We start from the raw sequence: 27543 nt of genomic DNA, 5'->3' as shown, positions 1-27543 counted from the left end.
TGTACTGTTAGCTGAAAATGTATATTTTTTGCCTGATTCAGTGATGGTGAACCTTTTAGAGTTTTCAATGACACCACATAGCCTACTGCAGCACAAATGCCATAGGTTTGCCACCACTGGCCTAGCCCTTTCAAAGCTTACTGTGTATTTCACCTCTCAGAACATAAGAAGACACACAGACTTTTCAAAAAGTAAACATACAAAGAAAAAGAGTATGAAGCCCTTCAAATAAAATCTTATTAATACATTACAAATATCTGTTAAATTACTTCTGTCCATATTAAATACCGAAAGCTGAGAAAAATCCGAAATTCAAAATCCTTCAAGTAAATACATAAAAAACAGACGCTCTGGGAGCCACCTAAACCTAGCCAAAATTTTCTGATTTCCAAGTTTAGGATATGACTTCTCCTTTAACATTCTTTTCTGGCTACTATGAACACAAATGCATCCTTTCTCCTTTATACTCAACTGACTAGTTTAGAAAACAAGGGTTCTATAACCTACCTACCATATAAAGTATATGGATTTTATGAAAATTTGCTTCAAACTGGTCTCTTCATTTACTGCTGTAGCCTATGGCTTTGTTACAGAATGGGTGAGGTCCAAGTCCGACCTCAGATAAGTAGGAAAACACAGTAAATACATCCTTTGAGATTGCAAATCAGTGCATTTTAAAATAATAGGTTTGTCTCTCCACTGGATGAAATAGCCATAGCCACATTATAAGTTCACGTTTTCCTATTTGGTGGCAATGCTACTATGTAAAATGAAAAAAGAAAATAACTAAGCATGCTCAAAACCATTTACTAAGTACAAAATATCTGTGTGTGCTCCAGAATGTTCCCTGGATGATTTACAATCTACTAAAGAAGAAAATGAACTCTTCCAGTAACATATACGCTTAAAAACATGCCAACAGCATATGGAATGGCTGTAAACATTAAAATCTTATTTTACCAAATTATGTGTCACTGAAAAGACAATTTAAGTTATTTAAATTTATAAAATAAGTTAAAGATCAAATAATGTATGTGAACTATAATTCTACAGCATTTCTAAAATGTATTCATACATAAACATCAAATGAACATAGAGCACAAGAAGTCATGTACTAACTTTGCAAGAAAATGAGCCTTATGACCCTCACATTGAAAGATGAGTAAAAATTCTAAGACTAAATGAACATAATACATGCTTGCTAGAGAAATTTTATGCAAATTCATACTGCGAAACTTAAATTTATGGAGGACTCAATCAACTATTGGTCATTAACATTGTTTTCTGTAGGAAATCTCTGTATGAGGCCAATGTGTTTAAATGGTGAAACTACTTTTATGTTTAAAATAGAAATAAAAAAACCTTTGTTTTCTATTTACTAAAATATCTGAGGTTTCTTGAACTCATCAAACCTTTGATTTTTCTTCTTAAAACATTTTAAGTTTCTAACTAAACTACAAATACTGAATATACGGAAAATATGTGGAATTAGGAAAACACGAAGTCTTAAGAAGGGTATTTTAACAAATTTTAAGATTTCTAAAATTGTCTATAAGTACAGATTAAGGTTGTCTTTTCTGTCACCACAAAACCTATTATTAGACTAATGATCTGTCTTTAAATGCATCATCATCTTGGTTTTGAGAAAGTACTACACTCTGCACACTCCAAGCCCCAGGATGAGGAGTGTTCAGCAATGCAGCGAGAGGGAGAGCATATCTTCACCACAGCCAATCAGTCTACAAAGTCTGAAAACACTGCTTTCCCAGTGGTTTAAAGCCTGTACAATTTATTTTCAATAAATACAGTGAGAACTAGATTTTCTGAATTATTAAATCACAGATAACATAATGACATTTCAAAGTGTAAGCTGTTAAGAAATTTCCATAACAAAACACTATACCTATATTTTACTTCTCAAAAATGCTTCCAATTCTGGGTGTTGTTTTCCCCCCCTAGAATAAAGGTCAAGTTTTTCTCACTGTTACTGTTATTCAGTAACAAATCATAAAATTTCAAGGCATATATTTTCCTCATAATTAGAAAAATGTCAAAGTAACTTTTTATTCTTTTTAAAATTGTCATTTTGGCCGCTAAACTTGGGGAAGGCACTTTCTTAAAACTTACAATTTTATCATTGTTTAAAGTATATAAAATAAGATAATTTTTTTAGAAAGCAAAGAATTAAAGCTATTTTCATTTCAGAAAAATAAATTTTTATTTTCTTTGTATTACCCTCATTGAAAAAGAAAGTTGCTAAACTAGTAAGGGAATAAAGATGGTGAGTGAGATAAAACACTATAAAGCTGAACTGTTCATTCTAAAGATTAATATTTCGGTGAAGAAACAAATGACTTAAGGTCCTTGTTGTAAACATCAATCGTGGCATTGCTGATAAGTACCTGCAAACAGATACACAAAGGTACAGATACAAGGTGAACTCAATGAATATGTCTGTAGGCACTGTCTCTTACACACACACACACACACACACACACACAAATACCTTCTTTTTAAAAACTGGAATGAAGCAGGTGAAATTCAGTGACTCATATAAATACAATGTCACAGTCTTGCTACATGATAAAAGCAAAGAATAGGGAACTTTTTCCCAAATAGCTTTAAAAATTCTCCAAATATCTTTGTTTCATGGTACACAAGAATGAACAAAACATGGTCTTCTGTTCAAATTTGTCTGAGGTAAAACTTGTAAGTCTCTGCCATCTATTACTAATTCTATAAAAGGGTAAATATTTCTCAGGGGAAGCACAATTTTTAGTCTATAGCAGATAACTCCTTTAATAGTAATTAACAGGGAGAGGACAGTAAGACTGTAGTTTTAGAACACCAAAACTCCCCTCACAAAAATGTAGAGCACCTATAAAAAGAGTAGAATCAAAGAAACATACTCATTATCTATCACAAAAATAGTTACCACAGAGTTCTTTGTAAATACTAAAACATGAGCAAGTAAGGGCAAAGCACCAAGAGTCCCAATACCTGTACGGTATCAGAATCTGTGCAAGTGGGAAGAAATCAAAGCAGTAGGACATAGGATAGACATAAAGTAGGCATGGTGGCACGTGCCTGTAATCCCAGCACTCAGGAGGCCGAGGCAGGAGGACCACCACAAGTTCGACGCCAGTCTGAACTACAGAGTGAGTTTAAGCCCACCCTAGACTACACAGTGAGACTCCATCTCAAAAAGACAACCATGAGATCTCCACAAAGAGCTAGCAGATGCTCCCTGCAAAGTTAGTATGCCAATGTGAGGACTTGGCTGAAACCCTAAAGGACTACATTGCTCTTGGGGGATAGTACAAATTCTGGGCAGGGAGATAACAAAGGCCTGGGATACACTGGGCTAACAAACTGTAAATACTTTCCAGAGAATACAAACTGCCCGATACTAAAAAATAGAAAGGGAGGAGAAAAAAAGAGGGTCAAATACAAGTAGAAGGAAACAGAGTCAGAAAATAATCTAAAAATGTTGTCCCCCAAATTTTTAATCAAAAAAAGAAATAAAAGTACTTTAAAATAATGAAGAAAAGATGGATATGGTGGTGCATGTTTATAATCCCAGTACAGGGGAGGCTGAGGCAGGAGGAACACAAGTTTGAGCCCATCCAGGCTACAAAGTTCAAGGCCAATCTGAACTATTTAGTGAGACCCTGTCTCAAAAAAACTTTAAAGAGAAAGAGAGAGAGGGAGAGAGAGAAACAGATAGACAGACAGATTGTTCATCCCTTCATTAAGGAAGCTTAAGAGAACTAATTTCATGTGAAAACAAGTAACATAAAAGTATTTCTCAGGTCCAAACACTGGTATTATATGAAAAAAGTAATTACTGCTCTTCAGAAAAGGAAACCAGAGCACAAACATTAAAAAGAGAAATTTAGAACTATATATTTATATTACACAGTGACCTGTAAGATATTAGGAAAATAAAACATTAAGGAAAAATCAGGATAAGAAAAACTCAGACATAACGTGAAATTTCACAAAAGTTTTAACAGATAAATTACTCCAGAAATGATTATAGAACCAACTAAACTGAAAATACTTTAAGAGAAATAGAACAACATTGTAGATCACAAAGAAATGAATAAAGATACAAAAAAATTCCAAAGTAAAGATAAGTGTATAAGACAAAACTATCCAACATACAGATCCTGATGACATACAGATAACAGGAGTCACCATGAAGAGAAGAAAAGATTACACTGATAATTTATTAAACATTTCTTGAAATTAAAAAAGGAAATGAAACTATATCATACATATATATTATGTACAAAGGACACATTGTGAACCAGGTTAGTCAACCTAGAATAAGCAGCACATATTGTAATATAATTACTACAACTTAAAGGACAATAAAGTGGAAAAAATTACACTGACATTGGTAATATTTCATGATAGAAGAAAATGGAATGCTATATTTCAGATAGTGAAAGATTAATGAATAAAAGCTCTCTTTGTAAACCACTGTGGAAAGGCACCAAGAAATATTATTAAGTAAGTAAGTAAATAAATAAATAAATAAGGGATACTTAGCACACTATCATCTGTATGAATAAATAAATAAGGGGTACTTAGAACTCTACTATCTGTAGAAGGGAGGGAATATATAAATCCTCCCAGTGTAAGGATAAAAATAAATTTGTTGAGATGAACAGAAATCAGATGAAGCAGAGGATGAAAATAATCTATTTACTACATATTTTTGTTACTTTAGATACTTTCTCATGTTTGAATAATTTAAATGCATTATTTAACTGATATAAGGTAGTACTTGACCATTTTCTAAAACTTTCAGAGATTATAATGGGGACCAGATCTAAAAACCATGTTTTTAAGCTTTAAAGGAATTCAAATCAGTGAAGCAAAGCAGATGAAATTAGTGAAAACGTGCTGAGGCATGACTTGGCTGAGGACAAGGCTGGAGAAAGAAGGAAAGGTGTCTTCTCCACCCAGCTACAGCACCTGTTCTGTGCTAGACCTGAAGTATAAGGCAACCAAGGAAAGAGCAGGAATGAAGGGAGGGCTGAGCCTAGAGCCCCTTTAAGCGTCTGGATCCACCTCTGAGTAAAATACAAGCCAAGGACCAGGATGTTAGGTCTAAACACAGTGAGAAAGGTAATAATAATAGAAAGGGATTAATAAATAAATTTGAAACATATGACAAATGACTGGCAGACCATGAATCCAACAAGAAATGTCTTACACACATTATTTTCCCTCTTTAAAAACTGGCTTTGCTAATATTTCATTCTGTATGATTTGCCTCCTTTGACATTCACAAATATAAGCACATCTTCTATTCCTAAGATTTCCTAGAAAGAACTTTTGTACCAGCTTGAAAAGAAAAATCATATCCTTATGAAGAAATGAATTATAGAAAGGTCAGATAACGCCTAACATTTTCTAAATTTTTGCTGAATCAAGTCTTTGTAGCACAATTTTAATATTATTCTTCAAAATACATCTCTGGAATATCTACCGCATGTAGCTATATACGCACAAACTTGCTAAATATGAAGCAGATATAGAAATTTATGGATTATCTCCCATTTTGACTTATATTTTCACTCTCTCTTTTTTTTAGGGGGGTAGTGGAACCCAGAGTCTTCCTAAGACTCAGCTACATCCAGTCTTCTTTTAAATTTTTTATTCTTAGACAAACTCTCACTAAGTCACAGAACTTGAACTTGCAATCATTCTGCCTCGGCCACTTAGAATGCCATTACTACAGGCATGCAATACCACACACAACTGAGTCCACATACTTTTTTTTACTCACCATTCTTCTACTGCAACAACTCCATAAGATTTCATTAAATTATTTCCCTTAAAAAACTGACTCAAGGACCAGCAAGACAGTGAGGACACCCTCGGCACGCCCACCAGCTAAGCACATGGGCTGAGAAGCCTCTGGCTGTCTAGAGCCCCTCTTCATTTGGCTCAACACACCCACCTGCGAACAGCTAGACAGTGAAGACCCCTGGGGACGCCCACCTGCAAGCAGCTCAGGCACACTGGCGCCTGCAACCCTTCGCCCACCTCCCAACCACGCCCACCCCGCCTCTGGCCTCCTGGCTGTGCACTACATGGTTCCACACTGCAGAGGCACAGCGGGGCATGAAGGCCATTGTCCTGAGCTGCAGAAGTAAACAACAGAAGCCCACAGGACAAGTGAAGAGGCTATTTACAATAAAGGCACAACAGACCACCGTACTTGGTAAGTTGGAGGGATCATCACCTCCCATCAGAACCTGGACTATCTTCAGGGGAAGGGCAGCTAGAACCTACAGTACATCCTTGCAGAGTTCAACCCTGCAGGAGCACGGGGAGCTCAACTTAGGACCGGCAGCCAGAAATCTGCCTGAATTTCACGGGTCTTTGACTGGCTTCCTAAGACTCAATGACTTATATCTACACACGGGGCCGACGCTGTCTATTGTGACAGCTGAGACTTACCCTGAAGGAAGCCCTTCATTTTTATCTTTTATTTCTTATTTTCAAAATTATTGTTAGCATTCTTTTGCACTTATTTTTAATTTTTTTTCTGCTCTTTTCAAAATTTTTATTTTGCTTTTTTTCTTTTCTTTCTCCTCTCTCTTTCTCTCTCTCCCCCCCCCCCATGCTGTCCCACATTGTTCTTCATCTCCCTTTATGTTCCTGATTTGGCCCTAATTCATATTTCTTCTTTATTTTTTCTCTCTCACCTGTGTCCTCTGGCCTCACTGCTAACCTTCCCCTACCTTCTACCTATCTATCCCTCCCTCCCCAACTCGTTCTAACTCCCTATCCCGAAGGGTAAAGTTGCTATATTGAAGAGTTTATTCAGTATAAACATATATTGGGTTGGTCCTCAATTTTGATTTAATTCACAGTTAAACGTGACAGATTAATAACTACCACAAATTGTCATTTTCTAAGATGTACTTGATGCTATGGTGTTGCTGATTGCATCACTTGGGCTAAGGTGTTGTCATTGATTTAATCAGTAGTTCTTCATGGTATAAAGAAAATGAGATAGCCTCAGAGTCATTAGAGACTCAAAACCTAAAGACCAGCTATATCTGGAAGACACCTCTGAGAAGCAATCATTCCATAGGGTTCTAAATACAAGCAACAAAGATACTTACAATAAGCAACTTTGAAGTATCAACCCAGGAATTAAACCAAGGACAATATCAAAAACAAAAATGAGAAGGCACTTAAGCAAGGCAGAAACTCAGACGTTAACCCCACAAATGGCAAATTCTGGGGAAAACGAGGTGGAAAAGTGTGATAATCAACCACCTGGACACACTGAACTGATAGCAAAGGAAGTAACAGATGAATGAGGCTCTACAAAACTTCAAAGTAGAAATGATCTCACAGATAACTACGGAGATGGTGAGCGGAGTGAAAGACATGATTGGAGGCACTAGAAAAGAAACAGATAAAAAAAATAGATGAGCTTAGAAACATGCTGGAAGCCATGATCGCCCAGCATAAGAAAGAAATACAATCCATGAAACAGATTCAAACAGATATAAAGGAGATGAAAAGCTCCAATGAAAGTATGCGCAGCAGATTAAGGGAATGTGAACACAGAATATCAGACACAGAAGACAGGATTGCAGTTAATGACCAGGAAAACAGAGATTTCTTAAAAATAGTAAGGGACCATGAGAAATCAATCCAGCAGCTGCTAGATGATGCAAAGAAGGATAACATGAGACTGATAGAATTCCACAAAAAAATAGGAGAAAGTACAATTGATGTAAAAAAACTGTTCACAGAATAGTAGAAAATTTCCCAGACAGAGGTAGAGAAATGGGCATACAGATAAGTGAGGCATATAGAATTCCAACTAGCCACAATCAAAAAAAAACCTACATCTATACATATAATAGTCAAGATCCCAGAAACCCAACAGAATAAAAACAATCCTTCAAGCAATTAGAAAAAAGAAATAAATCACCTACAAAGGAAAGCCCATCAGAATCACGGCAGACTTCTCAACACAAACCCTCAAAGCAAGGAGAGCCTGGAGTAAAGTATTTCAAGCCCTAAAAGAAAATAACTTCCAACCTAGACTGTTGCATCTCACAAAATTATCTTTCAAAATTGATGGGGAAATTAGATAAATCCACGACAAAAAACACCTGAGAAGTTTCATGAACACCAAACCAGCACTCCAAACAATTCTAAACAATATCTTAGAAAAAGACAATGAAGGTCACAACTCCATGAGGGCCAACAGAGGGAAGCTAAGAGGCATGTAAGAAACTAAAGAGAAAGGGGGAAAAATAAAAAATAAAAGAGCTAACAAAAGTAAAACATCATGACAAGGATGAGTCAGTATCTATCAATTATAACCATCAATGTTAATGGCCTCAATTCACCAATCAAAAGAAATAGACTGGCAGAATGGATCAAGAAGAAATATCCAACAATATGCTATATACAAGAAACACACCTAACTCAAAAGGAAATTCATAGACTGAAAGTAAAAGGATCGTAAACAGTTCTTCACATGACAGGAAGCCAGAAAAAAGCAGGGGAAGCAATTTTATTTGCAGACAAAGTAGATTTCAAACCAAAACAAATTAAGAGAGACAAAGATGGTCACTACATCCTTGTGAAGGGAACAATCCAAGAGGACGAGATGACAATCCTAAATATATATGTACCAAATACGAATGCCCCCTACTATACAAAACAAATATTAATGGACATGAAAAACCAAATAAGCACTGTTATAGTTGTAGTGGGGGACTCAACACCACTCTATCACAAATAGACAGATTATCTAGACAAAAAATCAACAACAAAATTTTAGAACTGAACCAAGCTATTGAACAAATGGACTTAATAGATGTTTACAGAGTGTTCCACCCCACAAAATCAGAATACACATTTTTTTCAGCTGCACATGGGTCATTCTCCAAAACAGACGGCATGCTAGCTCACAGGACATGTTTAAGTAAATGTAAAACAATTGAAGTTACCACCTGTATATTATCAGACCATCGTGAAATAAAATTAGAGATCAATAACATAAGAAACTGCAAAACCCCCAGAAACACATGGAAATTGAATAACACCCTGCTGACCAACCAATGAGTCACAGAGGAAATTAAAGAAGAAATTAGACAGTTTCTACAAGTAAATGATAATGCCAGTAAAACATATGGGAATCTTTCGGACACAATGAAAGGAGTTCTACACAGGAAATTCATAGCAGTGAATGCCCATATTAGGAAAAGAGAGAGAACTCAAATACCCTAATTCAGAACCTGAAGCTCCTAGAAAAAGAAGAACATAACAAACTCAAAGCTCCTACAAGAGAGGAAATTATAAAGATCAGAGCAGGAATCAATGCAATGAAGACAAAGAGAATGATACAAAATATTAACGAATCAAAGACTTGGTTTTTTGAAAGAATAAAATCGATAAACCTTTAGCCAACCTTATCAAAGAAAGGAAAGAAAAGGCTCAAATACATGCAATTAAGAATGAAAAAGGTGAAGTCACAACAGACCCAGTAGAAATCCAGAGGATCATCAATACCTACTTCGAGAACCTGTACTCTAATAAAATGGAAAACACACAAGAAATGGACAGATTCCTAGATATATACAAACTGCCAAAGTTAAATGAAGACACAGCAATTCTAAACACTCAAATTACAATGAGTGAAACTGAAATGTAATAAAAAATTTACCAACAAAGAAAAGCCCAGGTCCTCATGGCTTCACTCCTGAATTCTACAAGACATTTAAAGAAGAACGATCACCATTACTCTTTAAAATCATCAAGGAAATTGAAAGGAAAGCAAAGCTTCCAAATTCATTCCTGGAAGCAAGTGGTACTTTGATTCCAAAACCAGGGAAAGACCCAACCCACAAAGAGAACTACAGACCAATCTCCCTAATGAACATAGATGCAAAAATCCTCAACTGGCAAGATACTGGCAAACAGAATACTGGGGGTCATCAAGAAGATCATACACCCTGACCAAGTTGGATTTATCCCAGGGATGCAAGGATGGTTCAACATCTGTAAATCAATAAATGTAATACACTATATTAACAGAGTCAAGGACAAAAACCATATGATCATCTCAATAGATGCAGAAAAGGCATTTGACAACATCCAGCACCCATTTATGATAAAAACAGTACAGAAAATTGGAATAGAAGGTCTTTATCTCAACCTGATTAAGGCTATGTATAAAAACCAACAGCCAACATCATACTAAATGGTCAAAAACTGAAAACTTTCACACTAAAATCAGGAACAAGACAAGGATGTCCACTATTACCACTCCTATTCAATATAGTTTTGGAAACATTAGCTACAGTAATTAGAAAATAGAAAGAAATAAAAGGAATAAAGATAGGAAAAGAAGAAGTTAAACTGTCATTACTTGCTGATGATATGATACTTTACATAAAAGACCCAAAAAACTCAGCCAAAAGACTTCAAGACTTATTTGACAGATTCAGTAGAGTAGCTAAATACAAGGTCAACACTCAAAATCAATAGCCTTCTTATATGCAAATAGCAGACCCATTGAGAGAGAAATTAGGGAAACAATTCCTTTTACAATAGCATCCAAAAAACTGAAATATCTAGGAATCAATACAATGAGGGAAGCAAAGACCTCTACATTAAGAACTACAGCACTATAAAAAAAAAAAAAAGAGATCAAAGAGGACATAAGAAAATGGAAAGACATCCCTTGCTCCTGGGTAAGAAGAACCAATATAGTAAAAATGGTCATACTTCCAAAACTACTCTATAGATTTAATGCAATGCCGGTTGAATTTCCAACAATATACTTCACAGAACTAGAGTAAACAATCCAAAAATCCATTTGGAAGTAGAAGAGACCTAGAATAGCAAAAGCAATTCTAAGCAACAGAGTCATGCAGGTGGTATCACAATACCCAACTTGAAACTATACTACAAAGCTACTGTGATAAAAACTGCATGGTACTGGCAAAGAAACAGACCTGAGGTCAGTGGAATAGATTAGAAGATGCAGAAACAACCCCAGACATACTCAGCCACCTCATCTTTGACAAAGGAGCCAACCACCATCATTGGAGGAAAGATAGCCTATTTAATAAATGGTGTAGGAAATACTGGATTTCAACCTGCCAAAGATTAAAATGAGACCCATGTCTATCACCATGCACTAAACTAAGATCGAAGTGGATTAAAGATCTAAATATTAAGACAGAAACACTAAAGTTGCTGGTAGATAAGTTAGGTAGAACTCTTGAAGACATTAGTATAGGAAAAGACTTTATGAACAAAGCCTCAGTAGCACGGGAACTAGCACAAAAAATCAACAACTGAGATTTCATCTTATTAAAAAGCTTCTGCACTGTAAGAGAAACCACCAAGAGAGCTAACAGACACCCTACAATGTGGGAAAAAATTTTTAGCAGCTGTACCTCAGACAAAGCACTACTATCTAGAATATATGAAGAACTGAAAACAATCAGCCCCCAAATTCAAAGACCCAATTCAAAAATGGGCATCTGAAATGAACAGACATTTCTCAGACAAAGAAGTAAAAGCAGCAACTAAATATATGAAAAAATGTTCAACATTACTGGTCATTCAAGAGATGCAGATGAAAACAACACTGAGATTCCATCTCACCCCACAAAGAATGGCTGCTATCAAGAAGTCAACCAATACCAAATGCTGGTGTGGGTGTGGGGAGAAAGGAACCCTTCTCCATTGTTGGTGGGAGTACAGACTGGTGCAACCACTGTGGAAATCACTACTGAGATACCTCAAAGAATGAGGGCTAGAGGTCCCATTTGATCCAGGTATTCCCCTGATGGGTATCTTCCCAAAAGAATTAAAAGAATCACATCCCAGCGATATACGTGCACCCATGTTTACAGCGGCAGAGTTCATAATAGCTAAAGCTTGGAAACAGCCCAAGTGCCCATCAATTGGAAAATGGATAAAGTGGTTTTTTTTTACAAAATGGAGTACTACTCAGCCATAAAGAATGAAACACTAGAGACATTTATAGCTAAATGGATGCATATTGAGACCACACTCTTAAGTGAAATAAATAGGACACACATGTATAAATACCGAATAGTTTCTCTAGTGTGAGAAACTGAAAGTATAAATAAGGATTAAAGCAAATAACTAATAATTTGAAATAGGAATAAAAGGTCCAAAGGGGTGGGGGAAGTGGGAGGGGAAGGGGAAAGGAAAGAAGGGAAAGGAAAAATTAGGAGAAAAGAAATAAATGGAAACAAAGTCTATGCAAATAGGGCTGGGTGGAGGGGAAAGGGAGCACAAGTAATGGGGAAAAACTAAAAACCAAGTTACATGATGTACAGGTACAAGCACCCAATGATAAATGTAAATGTACTGTATACCTAAAATTTACCAATAAAAGATTTCAAGCAAAAAAAAAAAATACTCAAAGTTATACGCTTTAATGATTTTAAAATTGAAATCAATTTCCTGATGTAGTTACAAAAAATAAAATTTAAAATTTTGCTTTCTAGTTGACTTCCAGACTAAAGTTAAAGACATGTATTTTCCCTACTACTTACAAGTACAGTTAAAAAGCTTAGATACTGTCTTAGTCATTGTTTTTGTTACTGGAACAAAAATACCTGACACCCACAGCTTAAAGGAGGAGAAGGTTATTTTGGCTCAGGTTTTCAGTCCAGAACTGGCTGGTTCCAAGACAGAAAAGGCACTGTGGAAGGGGCTGGGTGGAGAACAACTGCTCATCCCTTGGTAGCCAGGAAGCAGAGAGAGAAAACAGGGTCCAGGAGGGAGACACACCCTTCCATGCCACATCCCCAGGGACCATCTCTTCCAACCAGGTCCACTCCTAACACATAGTCACCTATCCCCTGATCACATCACTTTCTCAAAGTCCCCCCTCTGCACACAGTATGAAGAACACAGAGAAAACAATAATAAAAAAAAATGCCCAGAAACTTAAGGACTTGTGGAACTATAACAACAACAAAAAATGCTTTACATATAGACAGTGTCTTGACATAGAAGGTAAATACCTCATGTGTTCTGAGTTCAATTTGGCCATGAAACTGTTATGGCTTGTGTCTAGACATTCCCACAATGCCTCATGTGGCCTTTTCAGAGGTGGCTGAATCTAGGATGTGTGTTGCTGAGATCAAGGATGTGATGCTAGCATTAAGGCTAGCCCACCCTGGGCATGAGTGCTACCCCCAAGGGTGGGTAGCCTGGGTAAGATACAAGGGACAGAAAGAGGGTTGCTGTTTGTCACTTGTAGCTTGCTGCCAGCTGCCTTCTGCTTTCTGCCTGCCATGAACTGTTTCTCCTCTGCAATGCCTCTCTACCATACTACCCTGCCTTAGAGACAGCCAACTATGAAATAACTCTATAAACTCTATAAACTGTGAGTCAAATAACCTTTCCTCCTTTAACTTTAGGTGTTGGGTATTTTGTCTCAGCAACAAGAAATGTTAACTAAAACAGAAACCTTCTGTGCTGATGTGAGAAAATACTCCGTAGTTCACTCTTTCATTCATATGTAATGAAAAGAAGGACAAAGGCTGGTAAAATCTGCTGCAAGGTTTTCTATAAAAGGAAGAGCATTTTGAATTGAGTATTAGTCTTGAAGAGTCAAGTCATGAGTCTTAGATTATCACTATTAATATGTAGTAAAAGAAATGAAACCATAATGATAATACCACATGGAATTTATGGTTATCTTTTCTGTGAAAAGTTCAATGTCTCTAAGGTATATTACTATTTTCAAACAATTTGAAAAGACACACATCACTCAATGCAGACAAAAGACACAAAGTTTTTGCAATATTTAGTATTTTGCTATTTAATGAACACCATAATTCCAAGTATGGGAACCATAGGTGTAGCTATACACAATGTAACTAATCCTTGGGGATCAGGATACATGTACTTTCACTCATTCACAACAAAGTATTAATTGAGTACTCACTACATGAAGTTCCTAATTTCATGGAGCTTACACGCTGGTGAGGAGAAAACAGAAAATAAACCAAAATAAAATAACAAGTGCTAAGTGTTAAAAAATAATAACAGCAAGCAAAGAAAGAGGGTTAGAGAACACTGAGAAAGTATATCTGGTCTTATGTATGCTTTATGTAGCACAGTCAAGGAAAGCTTCCACAAGAAGGTAGCATTTGAACAAACACATAAGGAAACAAAGGATTAGTGAGAACTGTTAAAAATTTAATACTCAAGAAGTTAGTATGTGGCTTAAATAAACTGAACATACACAAAGGATTTTTCTACTCATGAATCTTTAAGACTGTATGAATCAGATATTAAGCCTAGTTCAAAGAATATTTGAAAAGCAGATACCCATGCAGGAAATTTAATGGTGAAATGTTAGACAGAGAGTATGAAATTACAGACAAAGATGGTTAATAGGGCCGGGGATTTAGCTCAGTGGTTCCACCACCTGCCTCACAAGCACAAGGTCCCGAGTTCAATCCCCGGTACAAAAAAAAAAAAAGATGGTGAATGCCCTACAGAAAATAAACTATATTCTCTGAAGTTATCTTTAAAAATACACAGACATTATTTTTCTTTTGGGAACAAATCTGTAAATTATCAAATAACTGTACTACAAATGAGACTTTTAATCAAGAGCAAATAGTATGTCAAATAAAGTATATTCTTTGAAATAGTCCTAGCAGTAAGTCTATTAAATAATGATCCCAATGGACACTGAAAAACATATTTTTCACCTTTTTCTGTATTTTCAAGTTTTGCTGTTTACCTGGAGTGTGTATCCTTCCAGGGAGAGAAAGATGAGTAGCTCATGAGCCACACCCTTCCTACACTCAGGGAATGCCCTGCCCCCACAACAGGGCTATTCACCTAGATCCTACTGTGACAGTTGGTATATGCAGAGAGCTGGGCTAAGCTGAAGAAGCCAGAGGAGTCAGAAGATTTACACTGGAAAGAAAATGGGAATTAATGTTTGAGATCTAGTCTGATGTATACTTTAAAACACTACTTTACATGCTAAGCTACAAATTAACTAGGGAGAAGGACAAGTGCAGAAGCCACTTAGTACTATTAAAATGATCCAAGCAAGTAATAAGTAAACACAGAGTTTGTCAGATGTAAAAAGTACAATGCAGAAAAATAAAACAGAACATAATATCAAATTGTTCATTATATTTGTTGAGTACTTTTTGAAATTACAGTGCATGCTCCATCAAAAGGTCTGTATTTTAAACTTTAAACCTAATGGGCCTACCTGCAGTTCTTTGTATCTATCTTGAAAGGAAATGGCTTCTTGTTCTTTTTCTTTTAGAAAGTCTTTTTCTAAGATACTGTGCTTTTCCATCAATGATTCTACATCCTGAAAGAAAAATCCAAACACAAGCTTTGTAACATTTCATGGGATAAAATAGTTTTATCAATGAACACAGAATGTATTTGTCTGTAAAAAAAAACCATAGGAAGCATAGTTAAATTTTAACAATATTAAAAATGGTACATTTCATCCTAATTTCTAGAACAAGGCCAAACGTTGATATAACACTAAAACTATTCTAATGAATAAAAGCATCTCAACTAATGTCAATCAACAAAATCAATCTTTACATACTTTCTATAAATTTTCTAAGATATACTGTATATGTATCTTAAGTAATTTAATAAAATGGCTGTACTTATATTTAAGTGCTCTGGTCAAATATCCTCAAATGATGCCTGACTTCCCAAAAGTTAATGTTATAAAACTTCAAATCTGCCTAAGAAGTATAATACTGCCTCCACTTAAAGGAAATAAACCAAAAAGAAAAATATTAGACAAAAACAAAAAACCAGAAACATAAAAATCCTAATAAAAATAGTTCATTTCTTTAAAGTATATATGGATGCCTAAAATCCATAGGAGTTTGGTTTCCGGATCCCTGCCGACATCCAAATCCTAAGACTCACAAGTCCCTTATGTAAAATGGCAAACTATCTGCATATAAACAAAGCACATCCTTCTATCTACATTAAATCACTTCTAGATTTGTACTGTTTATGGAGAATAAAAGATTTGTAAAATTCAGAACACAGGCTCTTCATCTCCTTAAATATTTTGAACCTGCAGATGCAGAAGCATGTGTGTGGAATCCCTGGACATGAAGGGTTGACTGCCATATTTAAGATGAGAGATTTCCTGTCAAAGGCTTTGCCAGTTAATATGCTGCTGTGACTGACTTAGATCTACTACACCTAAGGGAAGAGAGTGGCTTCCTCTTCTGATGAGTTCTTAATCACACTTTGGGATTATATAAAATTTCCAATATATACAATTCAAACATGTATTTCTTAGGCAAATGTTAACATGCCTTTTTAATCCTTTGTTTTTCTTCTTCAGACATTTTGAGTTTCATCTCCAGATCTGAAACTTTTTGCTGAAGCTGGATGTTTGAAACATTGCCTGCTGGGTCCTCAGAATCATCCATAAGAGCAACTGTTCCATCGCTTGTCTCAACAGATAAACCCAATGGAAAAAGCGGGATATCTAGATGAGTGCGTGTTGACTGCTGAACCTAAACCACATTTAAAAACAAACATACACATGAACATAAGAGAGAGAAGAAAGTTTACACTATCTCAATAATGAAAATGGCCAAAGGGTATCCCAAACCGCATTTGAAAATTAAGTTGTAGCAAAGGCTCCAGAATTTTTTCCCTTTTTACCCAAATCAACACAAGAGGGTTATAATAACTGATTTTTGTAGTAAGAAACAAAATTTCCTCTCAACTTTAAGCTAACTTTAGTATATATATTTATAGCAATATACTAACTTAAAACATTTTTCTTATGTTTAAAATTGTACGATAAAGTATAGACACATTTGATACCAGTTCTTAAATTTACAGGCATGCCTAGAATCTGTTTACATTTTAAACTGTAAATAAAAATTTGAAATTTACCTTTGCCCTCTAAATGATCGTTATTTTCTAGAAAAATTAACAAGTTACTTAAATTATATATAACACTTTCTAAATCCAGCTTTGGAAATCCAACTCCTAACAGAGTTCTTTGTTCAATAAATATCTGAATAGACTCTATGACTGCTCTCTTTTTGGTTTCGGCCTAAAATTGAAATAGATACTCTAATACCTGAAACATTAATATTTCCCAAAAAGAAAAGTAATTACTCTTTATTGTAAATATTTCCTGTTTTGAATTTCAAAATTTGAAATGCAAAGCTAGGTCCATTGTAATAAATGAATTAAACCATATTTTGGTAACTAAGGCTAAGTGAATACTTTGCAACTGTGCCATAAAGCAAACATTTTCCAATTTCTTTTTCATTCTATGCATGAATGCCAAACTTAAAATATCTATTGCAGAAATATTTCTTTCAGAATAATTTTATAAAGAAATTATATAAGCATCAATTAAATTACTATGCAATTTTCTATGTATACAAACTTCCTATGCAAACACCCTTCTCTTTACCTGTGCTTTCGGAACAGCGTTGCTCACGATGCTATTGTCCGTGTGTGCATTCTCTGGGGAGGAGAGAATGGCATCAGGAGAAAGGCAGCCCACTGAAGGAGATGAGTGGTCATGGTCCAAAACCTGCTCAGGAGAAGCTGGTGACAGATGGACTCCAGATACTAAAGGACAACACAGAGGAAAGAACTATTAAGGAAAACAAAGAGGATGGGTGAATGGAAGAAAGAAAGGAGACACAAGGGAAAGCAATGAAGTTAAAAACAATGAGACTGAAAACCAGGATTTTATGACTATGCCTCAAAGACAGTTATCTATAATCTAAAACTAGTATTTCTAGGTTTAATATTTTACACCCAGACAAGCAAAGCAGTTTTATAATACTTTAGTGTTTATATACTAAAACACTGCTATAAAATGCACATTTCTAACTCAGAGAAAATATTCATATCTATGACATACTGATTCATTTATTTATGAAGCATTTATTAAATTAAAAAGAAAAAAAGAGGTCCAAAGAACCTACTAGTGCCAGGCACAGGCACAAGGACCTGGGGGGAAAATGAAGAACAAGAAAGATCACTCCTGCACTAGGTAACCTTATGAGCCAGTAGGGAAGTCAGCCAAGCAAACATTGAGCACAGTGTGTAAGGAGCAGGAATAAATCTTATTTCTCTGTATTAATTCTTTGGCAACAAACAATTTTCCAGGTTAAAACAGTCAATGGCTGGATTGTTTCTACAGAAAAAGTGTAGAAATACAATTTTGCAATTAAATTCAAAAAAAGGTCACAAAAGTATAGCTGATTGCCAACTATAAGAAAAGAATACAGATAAAGTCAAAATCAGAAGGGTATGTTTACATTACTTTATTTTAAAATATTCCTCTAAGTATTCAAATAAATTTGTAATATGTGTGTCAAAATTTAAAAAGATGTGGTGGGTAGCACATGCCTGTAATCCCACCAGTATAGAAGGCTGAAGCAGGAGGACCACAAGATCAAGCCCAGCCTGGGAAACGCAGCAACTTCTGAGATCCTGTCTCAAAATAAAAAAGATAGATAGAACGATGGATGGATGGATAGATGGATGGATGGAAAGAGCGAGACAGAGAGTGCAAGAGAGCACAGGGATGTAGTTCAGTACAAGGACCCTGCTTGTATTCAATCTTCAGCAACCTCCCACCCTGAAAAAAATTAAAAGTAACAAGTCATTTTTTAGCAATAACTCATTTATACATTTTTGACTTTCTGAATTTTAAAGACCTTTATTCCACATTGGCATCAGTGGCACTGTCAATGAAGCTCTACCACAAAATTCTGTGAAGGCAGCTCACAATGGAAATTGCATTTTTCCCTGAGGAAAGACATTTAAAAGCCCATTAGGTATTAACAAACTAAAAAATATATTCATTTCTCACTGGTACTTTATATTATTATTTAAGTATCTTATGTATACTTTTATTACATAGCAATATTGTAATTTTGAAATACTATGTACTATACTAGATAATTAAGATATTCACAAAAAAGACACATTTAACTCAAACAAAGCTGGAATTTTAATTCATGTTTGTACTTGGAATATTTTCAGAAATTTTTCGAAATTTTTCAGAAATTATATTTTCTAGTTTTCAGTATTACATATGGTGAGAGAAAATTTCTCTAAAATGTCAAAATTTTCCAACTGACTTATGTTGTTGAAGCAGAGTGGAGCAGCTCTGTGCTATAGCCAAGTGTTATAGCTCAGTGTTGCAGCTAAATGCCCCTGCTCAGAGGCAAGACTAAGTGTTAAAGCTCAGTGTTGCAACCAAGTGCTCCGAAGGAAGGCACAGCGGAGCTTTACAGCTCAGTGTGGCTCTCATTCTTTGAAGTCTCAAGAATTGGATGGTCAGCTGAAGAGGTGGAGAAAAACCTTTTATTAGGCCAGCAAGCCCACTGTGGGCTCAGAGGAGTCTGAGCACTCTACCAGAAATGAAAGCCTCCTTATATAGGGATCTACAGGGTAGGCTAGCATGCTGAATGCAGAAGGTGGGGAGAGTCAGAGTTACAGAACGTTCCTGAAGTAAGGGGGTGGAGTTATAGAACATTGCTGAAACACATGCCTTGTGAACATGCTCAGTGAAGCAGGGCGTGGAGTTACAGAACATTCCTGAGAATGGGTGGAGCTTAACAGAACCTTATTGTGAGGGGGCAGAGTTTAGTTACATAATTCAAACAGTCGCAAACCATTTTGAAACAGTGGACAGGAGCCCAGCAACACAAACTTACACTTCCAAAACAATATTCTGTGAAAAAAAAAACTGGAGGCAAGGCAAGGGCCTGTCTATTGTACAGCACTTCTCTATCAATGTAGCATAACAGAAATATCACTAGTGAGTTTTTAAATGTATGAAAATTAGTGTAATATAAAGACAATGACAAGGACAGCATCCTATCATATTTTCCTTTCATAAACCAAATAGTTTATAACTCCCTTCTCCATCTTCTCCTTAATCTAATTCTTTTTAATCCACTGGCCCTATTATTATTATTAAGTCACATGAAGACTTCTGCTCCTTTTTAGTTCTCCAGGGCACATGGTAACTGCCCTCCACGTTCCTTGAAAACCTTTCCTTGGTTCCTCTCACACTATGATCACCTGGATTTCTTAACATTTTGACTATTTTTCCCTTATTTTCTTTCCAGTCTCTTTCTCCACTAAAACACAAATTTTATTATTTCCTGTATCTTCTGAACTTATCGTACACAGTATTCTAGGTTATCATTTTCAAATCTTATTATTCATTTATCCCTTATAAGCTAATGACACTCAAACACATATCTCTAGTACAAACTGTTCTGCTGAATTCCATATCCATGTGCTTCCCTTATTTTAAGATAAATCCATTTAGATGTCCAACAGGTACATGAAACTTAACTATCATTCCATATAAATCAGGTTTGCTCCATGTCCTCCTTCTCAGTTAACAGTACCTGAAAGGACTGTATGTGCACAAGCCAGAAATGCTCCCACTGTGCCAACCTCACCGCAGTCACCCTGTGCAGCTAGCACGACCTCACAGTGTTATTGCCTCTGTTACCTCACAATATTATTGCCTAAGAAAAGCCAGAGGCCCTGGAATCAGAAATAGATTCAACCTTGAACAATACAACTCCCTCCTTATGCAGAATTGAGCAAATCATATTAAAAAATCTAAACCTTAGTTCATCATCTAAAAATGGGGAAATAAGTATCTCAAAGTGGTATTATATAGCTTAAATGAGGTAATGCAGATAAAGAATGTAGCTCAGTGACAAATGCATAGTAAATATTCAGTAAATGAAAGATGTCACTGAAGTTATCATTTGCAATATTTGAAACAAGCTTTCCCAGCAATCTAATCCCATGACCAGCCCAACAATATTATAATTCTACTTTCCCACTGTCTATTAATATATTATAGAACTTCCTATGAAATAATAAAACCACCATGGATCAGAATCCATGGTAAATGAAGCAGTAGTTAAAAAAACTATATTCATAAACACTTCAATAAAAAAAAATCAATGAATTCAATTCCCAGCTCAAAGTAAAACTCAACAAAGAAAATTTAAGAGGAAATAATAAACGTAATGCAGATGTTAAAGCAGATTAATAAACAGTGTGTCTAATCAAAATACTGGATTTTGAAAAACAAAGAAAATATTAGCTAATTTAACAATAAAAGGAAATTTTACAAATATACAAAGTTAAATGTACAAATATACAAAGTTGAAAGTTATTAAAATAAAATAAATTAAAAAGAAAAGTGAGTAAATGTTAAAATTAGAAAAATGAATAATTATAGAAATACAGTTTCTACAAGTTATTTCACTAGTGCATTAAAAATGATCTTCTGAAAATAGATTGTTTTCTTTGGGGAAAAAACTAAGTTATTAGGCAGATACTTCGCAAAGCATGTGATTATTTCAAGAGAATTTCTATCACAGATTCAAAACTCGGATAATCTCAATGCTCTGAAATTGAAATCTGAGAACATTATAAGTAAAGGAAAACTTCATGAACACTAATGACAGCAAAACTTGATGATGACAATAAAAACAGAAAAAAATGGAGACTTAAGAGTATCACTTAAAAAAACGAAGTAAAAGTTCTAAATAAAGTATTGAGTGCCACATAGGAAAAAAAATGATAAACAATGAACAAGTGGGATTTACTCGAGGAATCAAAAGCCGATTTATTGGCATGACCAACCAGCACAAGCTGAGGAGCCAGGCAACATGAAGCCCCCGCCCATTTGTGGACTGATAGGAGTCCAGGAAAAAACAGAAGAAAGTACAATTGACATAAAAGTACTGTTCACAAAAGTAATAGCACAAAAGTTCCCAGACAGGGGTGGAGAATTGGACATACAGATAAGTGAAGCATATAGAATTTCAACTAGCCATGATCAAAAAAATATCTACACCCAGACATATAATAGTCAAGATCCCAGAAACCCAACAGAAGAACAAAATTCTACAGGCAGTTAGAGAAAAGAAACAAATCACCTACAAAGGAAAGCCCATCAGAATCATGGCAGACTTCTCAACACAAACCCTCAAAGCAAGGAGAACCTGGAGCGAAGTATTTCAAGCCCTAAAAGAAAATAACTTCCAACCTAGACTGTTGTATCCCACAAAATTAGCTTTCAAAATTGATGGGGAAATTAGATACTTCCACGACAAAGAACACCTGAGAAATTTCATGAACACCAAACCAGCACTCCAAACAATCCCAAACAATATCCTAGAAAAAGACAATGAAGGTCACAACTCCATGAGGGCCAACAGAGGGAAGCTACTAGATAAGATAAGAAACTAAAGAGAAAGGGGGAAAAAAAAGAAATAAAAGAGCCAACAAAATTAAAACATCATGACAAGGATGAATCAATATCTACCAATTATAACTATCAATGTTAATGGTCTCAATTCACCAATTAAAAGGCACAGACTGACAGAATGGATTAAGAAGCAAAATCCAGCAATATGTTGTATACAAGAAACACACCTAACTCAAAAGGAAATACACAGACTGAAAGTAAAAAGATGGAAAACAGTTCTGCACACAACAGGAACCCAGAAAAAAGCTGGTGTAACAAACTTATCTGTGGACAAAGTAGATTTCAAACCAAAACTAATTAAGAGAGACAAAGATAGTCACTACATCCTTGTGAAGGGAACAATCCAAGAGGAAGAGATGACAATCCTAAATATATATGCACAAAATACATTTGCCCCCAACTATACAAAACAAATATTAATGGACATGAAAAACCAAATAAGCACTGATACAGTTGTAGTGGGGGACTCAACACCACTCTATCACAAATAGACAGATCATCTAGACAAAAAGTTAACAACGAAATTCTAGAACTGAACCAAGCTATTGAAAAAATGGACTTAATAGATATTTACAGAGCGTTCCACCCTACAAAATCAGAATACACATTCTTTTCAGCTGCACATGGGTCATTCTCCAAAATAGATCACATGCTAGCTCATAGGACATGTCTAAGTAAATGTAAAAGAATTCAAGTTATCCTCTGTATATTATCAGAACATAGTGCAATAAAATTGGAGGTCAATGACATAAGAAATCGCAAAGCTCCAACAAACACAAGGAAATTGAAAAACACCCTCCTGAACAACCAATGGGTCACAGAGGAAATTAAAGAAGAAATTAGACAGTTTCTACAAGTAAATGATAATGCCAGTACAACATACAGGAATCTATGGGACACAATGAAAGCAGTTCTATGTGGGAAATTCATGGCAGTGAATGCCCATATTAGGACAGCAGAGAGAACTCAGTTAAAAAACCTAAGGCAGAAGCTCAAGCTCCTAGAAAAAGAAGAGCACCACAAACTCAAAGCTCATACAAGAAAGGAAATTATAAAGATGAGTGCACAAGTCAATGCAATGGAGACTAAGAGAACGATACAATAATTAATGAATCAAAGAGTTGGCTTTTTTGAAAGAATAAATAAAATCGATAAACTTTTAGCCAACCTTATCAAAAAAAGGAAAGGAAAGGCTCAAATACATGCAATTAAGAACGAAAAAGGTGAAGTCACAACAGACCCAGTAGAAATCCAGAGGATCAATATCTACTTCGAGAACCTGTACTCTAATAAAATGGAAAACACACAAGAAATGGACAGATTCCTAGATACATACGAATTGCTAAAGTTAAATGAAGATACAGCAATTCTAAACACTCAAATTACAATGAGTGAAACTGAAAATGTAATAAAAAATTTACCAACAAAGAAAAGCCCAGGTCCTCATGGCTTCACTCCTGAATTCTACAAGACATTTAAAGAAGAACGATCACCATTACTCTTTAAAATCATCAAGGAAATTGAAAGGAAAGCAAAGCTTCCAAATTCATTCCTGGAAGCAAGTGGTACTTTGATTCCAAAACCAGGGAAAGACTCAACCCAAAAAGAGAACTATAGACCAATCTCCCTAATGAACATAGATGCAAAAATCCTCAACTGGCAAGATACTGGCAAACAGAATACTGAGGGTCATCAAGAAGATCATACACCCTGACCAAGGTGGATTTATCCCAGGGATGCAAGGATGGTTCAACATCTGTAAATCAATAAATGTAATACACTATATTAACAGAGTCAAGGACAAAAACCATATGATCATCTTAATAGACGCAGAAAAGGCATTTGACAACATCCAGCACCCATTTATGATAAAAACAGTACAGAAAATTGGAATAGAAGGTCTTTATCTCAACCTGATTAAGGCTATGTATAAAAACCAACAGCCAACATCATACTAAATGGTCAAAAACTGAAAACTTTCACACTAAAATCAGGAACAAGACAAGGATGCCCACTATCTCCACTCCTGTTTAATATAGTTCTGGAAACATTAGCCACAGCAATTAGAAAAGAGAAAGAAATAAAAGGAGTAAAGATAGGAAAGGAAGAAGTGAAACTGTCATTATTTGCTGATGATATGATACTTTTCATAGAAGACCCAAAAATCTAGGTCAAAAGTCTGCTAGACCTAATTGACAGATTTAGTAGAGTAGCTGGATACAAAGTCAACACTCAAAAAACAATACCCTTCTTATACGCAAATAGCAGACTCATTGAGAGAGAAATTCAGGAAATAATTCCTTTTACAATAGCATCTAAAAAAATGAAATATCTAGGAATCAACCTCACAAAGGAAGCAAAAGACCTCTACACTGAAAACTACAGCACTCTGAAAAAGGAGATCAAAGAGGATATAAGAAAACAGAAAGATATCCCTTGTTCCTGGGTAGGAAGAACCAATATTAGCCATTTAGAAAATATGATGGAAAAAATGCTATTTTTCACTTTAACAAAGAAGACATTTAGCAATAGATATAGCAAGAAATGTGAGAAAAACTCTAGAACACTCCTGAAACACCCAAAGGTAGACCTAAAGAAGATATTTAGTTTAAGTCAATAGGAAAACTAAAAATCGTAAAGATTCCATTCCTCTTTAGTTAATATTTAGGCTCAATCCAATCTCAATAAATGTATCACAGTAAGCTTTTCATATAAAGTACTTAGAGGAGTGGACATTTAATGTCACATGGAAAAAGTAAAGCTACAAAAATAGGAAAACACTAAAAAAAAGAAAAGCAATAAAGGGAATGCTGTCCCCTCATAGCAATATACTAAGTTCAACTAGAACAAAACATATTTCTATCCTTATTAAAAATATAGTGTATTAAAATATACTATAAAATTTCTTTAAATAAAACAATGCACTACTTGATGTTGCAAAAAACAAACCAAAAAAACATAGCAGGAAGCCCAAACAGACTCAACTATGTGGGAAGCAAGTAACTTGGATTTCACACCATATACAAAAATAAACTCCAAATAGGATCAAGGCTCTAAATGTTTAAAAAGAGACCATTAAATACTAGACAAAAGCATGAGGGAGTTCTTCTTTCCCTTGGGTATAAGAAAAGCTTCCTAATTATGATTCCAGGTACAATAAAACAATAGACTGACTAATTTGACTACAGAATATGCACATCCTTCTTGTCTGTGAAAACTTACCTCAAAAAAGTCTAACACAAACTGGGGAAAAAAAGAGATGTGCAGTAAGTATCGCAATAAGGACCAATGGTCCTAAAAAGGAAGGAACATATAAAACCTAGGGTAAAAAAAGAATAAGAAGGTTAAAAAACCACCAAAGAGGCATACGGTATAAAAAGACAACCTACAAAAAAACATAAATAGCCCTCAAATGTATGAAGACAAAGCTACATATATGTATTCATTGTGCTAAAGGAACATAGAAAGGATAGAGCCAAAACTAATGAAAAGATGGATAGGGGATAGGAAAAAATGAGTTACAAAAACATAAGAAATGGACAGCAGGAGTACAGGTTTTCATATGGTTCTGGACTTTTGGAGCCACATTAATGTTTCAATGCTCAATAAAAGAAAGACTCTCTAAGAGGAAAGGGGGGATTAAATCTTAAAAAAGAACACAAACTAAACCATACAGCAAAAGAACTAAAACCCATTAGAAGGTGGAGGAAAGGATTAAGAAATAATGCAAGTTACTTTGGGAAATACAGTAGTATTCTGACAGCATACCCTCAGTGTCACAACAAAAGAACCCTAAATAAATACTGAGAAAAAAAAAGAATGGAAAAAGAAGTGTAAGAAAAAGAATGAGAAAGCAAAGTAGTAAAATGTTAACCTTTGAAGAAAATGGATGAAGAGTAAATGAAATACATCTGTTCACTTCTCACATCATCTTTCTCTTCTAACGGTAAACTATATTTGACTGAAAGCCAGTCTAGAAAGTCGTGAGAAGGAGGGGTGGAAAAATAATCCTATGAAAATCAAGTATGAAACAAAATAAGGAAAATACTCTCGAGGTTCATGAGAACTGCTTCTCTTAGAAATTCATTTTATGCCATCAAAATTAAAAGGCTTGGAAAATTCTGCTAGCTAATTAGGATTATGAGCAGTATTAAAACGGCACCATTATGTTATCTGTGCTGATAATAAATTGTTGTGGCTAAGAGTAGAAGAAATGAGATCTGTTTTATATGTTCTTTCAGTAGTCCAATCAGGAGATGATGACAACACAAACAAGGAAAGTAACTGCACAGGCTCTGAGAAGTAGCAAAATACTACATACATTTTGAAAGGAAGGTAACAAAATTTCCTAATTGATTGGCTCTAGAATCAGAGGAAGAATAGTCAAGAAACATCTCCAATATTTCACTTAAGTGAATGGAAGGATGAAGCAGCCAATAACTACAAAAGAAACGTTGCTGGTAGAAAATGTGATGGGCAGAAAAGGAGTTCAGATGCAGAATTTGTAATCTTTTCATTACAGCTAGACACATGGAATCTTAAAACTATCCTACAACAAAAGGACCATCATACTGAATTTGCTTAAAAGATACAGTATAGAAACAGCATACAAGCAATGTAAAAAATTTTCTTTCACAAGCAAGTCAGCAATCGAGTCTCTACTTTCAGTGCAAATCAGAGTTCATGTACAAGTAAACAGCCGCTCACAGACAGGCATGAGGGCACACCTTGGCCTAGAAGCCAGTCACATGCTCCAGAATCTGTAACTTTTTTTTTTGTACTGGGATCAAACTCAGGACCTTGCACTTGCACGGCAGGCAGCGGAACCACTGAGCTAAATCCCTGGCCCCAGAATCTGTAACTCTTGAAACAAGTTCAGAGAAACAGATAAGCCAGTGTCTCCAGTGAACACACTCAATTACAATAAGTCAACATATTCCATAAACTCTAAAGCTAATGCTTTCAACCAAGTCTCTAGAGTTCATACACAGAGCTCCTAGACAAGATGGAATTCATCTATAAGTGTCATTTTTATTGAAAAAATGACTATTGAACAGTAAAAAAGATGGCATTCTACTTTATTATGCATCCAGGAGAAGAGACTCAGAAAGCTAACCCAATATTAAATATGTCTTTAGGGAAGAACACATTAATTTTGAATGTCTCGTCAACATCAG

At 35.3% G+C, this 27543-nt stretch overlaps 1 protein-coding gene across 19 annotated transcripts in view; it reads right to left on the bottom strand.

Moving 5' to 3' along the window:
• Positions 1-27543, bottom strand: part of Ccdc91 (coiled-coil domain containing 91) — a 401979-nt gene that overhangs the window by 240754 nt on the left and 133682 nt on the right. For 11 of the 19 annotated variants that reach the window (XR_015446979.1, XR_015446977.1, XR_015446978.1 and 8 more), the window contains 3 exons: positions 17507-17692; positions 16383-16586; positions 15293-15397 (listed from right to left, as the gene is read on the bottom strand). Coding sequence is in view for 16 of the 19 variants with exons in the window: in XM_087200271.1 (XP_087056397.1) it covers positions 15293-15397; positions 16383-16586; positions 17507-17692 (495 nt within the window). In the remaining 3 variants the exon portion in view is untranslated. Of the gene's footprint in view, positions 1-15292; positions 15398-16382; positions 16587-17506; positions 17693-18767; positions 18859-27543 lie in introns of all 19 variants that reach the window. The other 8 variants (XM_087200275.1, XM_087200276.1, XM_087200274.1 and 5 more) reach the window with 3 other exon arrangements.

Source organism: Heterocephalus glaber, unplaced genomic scaffold, assembly GCF_053883595.1.
Source record: "Heterocephalus glaber isolate CG9 unplaced genomic scaffold, H.glaber_assembly_v1.0 deba00001733, whole genome shotgun sequence".
Lineage (NCBI taxonomy): Eukaryota > Metazoa > Chordata > Mammalia > Rodentia > Bathyergidae > Heterocephalus > Heterocephalus glaber.
The sequence above is the reverse complement of the archived record's forward strand: the minus strand, read 5'-3'. Positions and strand labels throughout refer to the sequence as shown.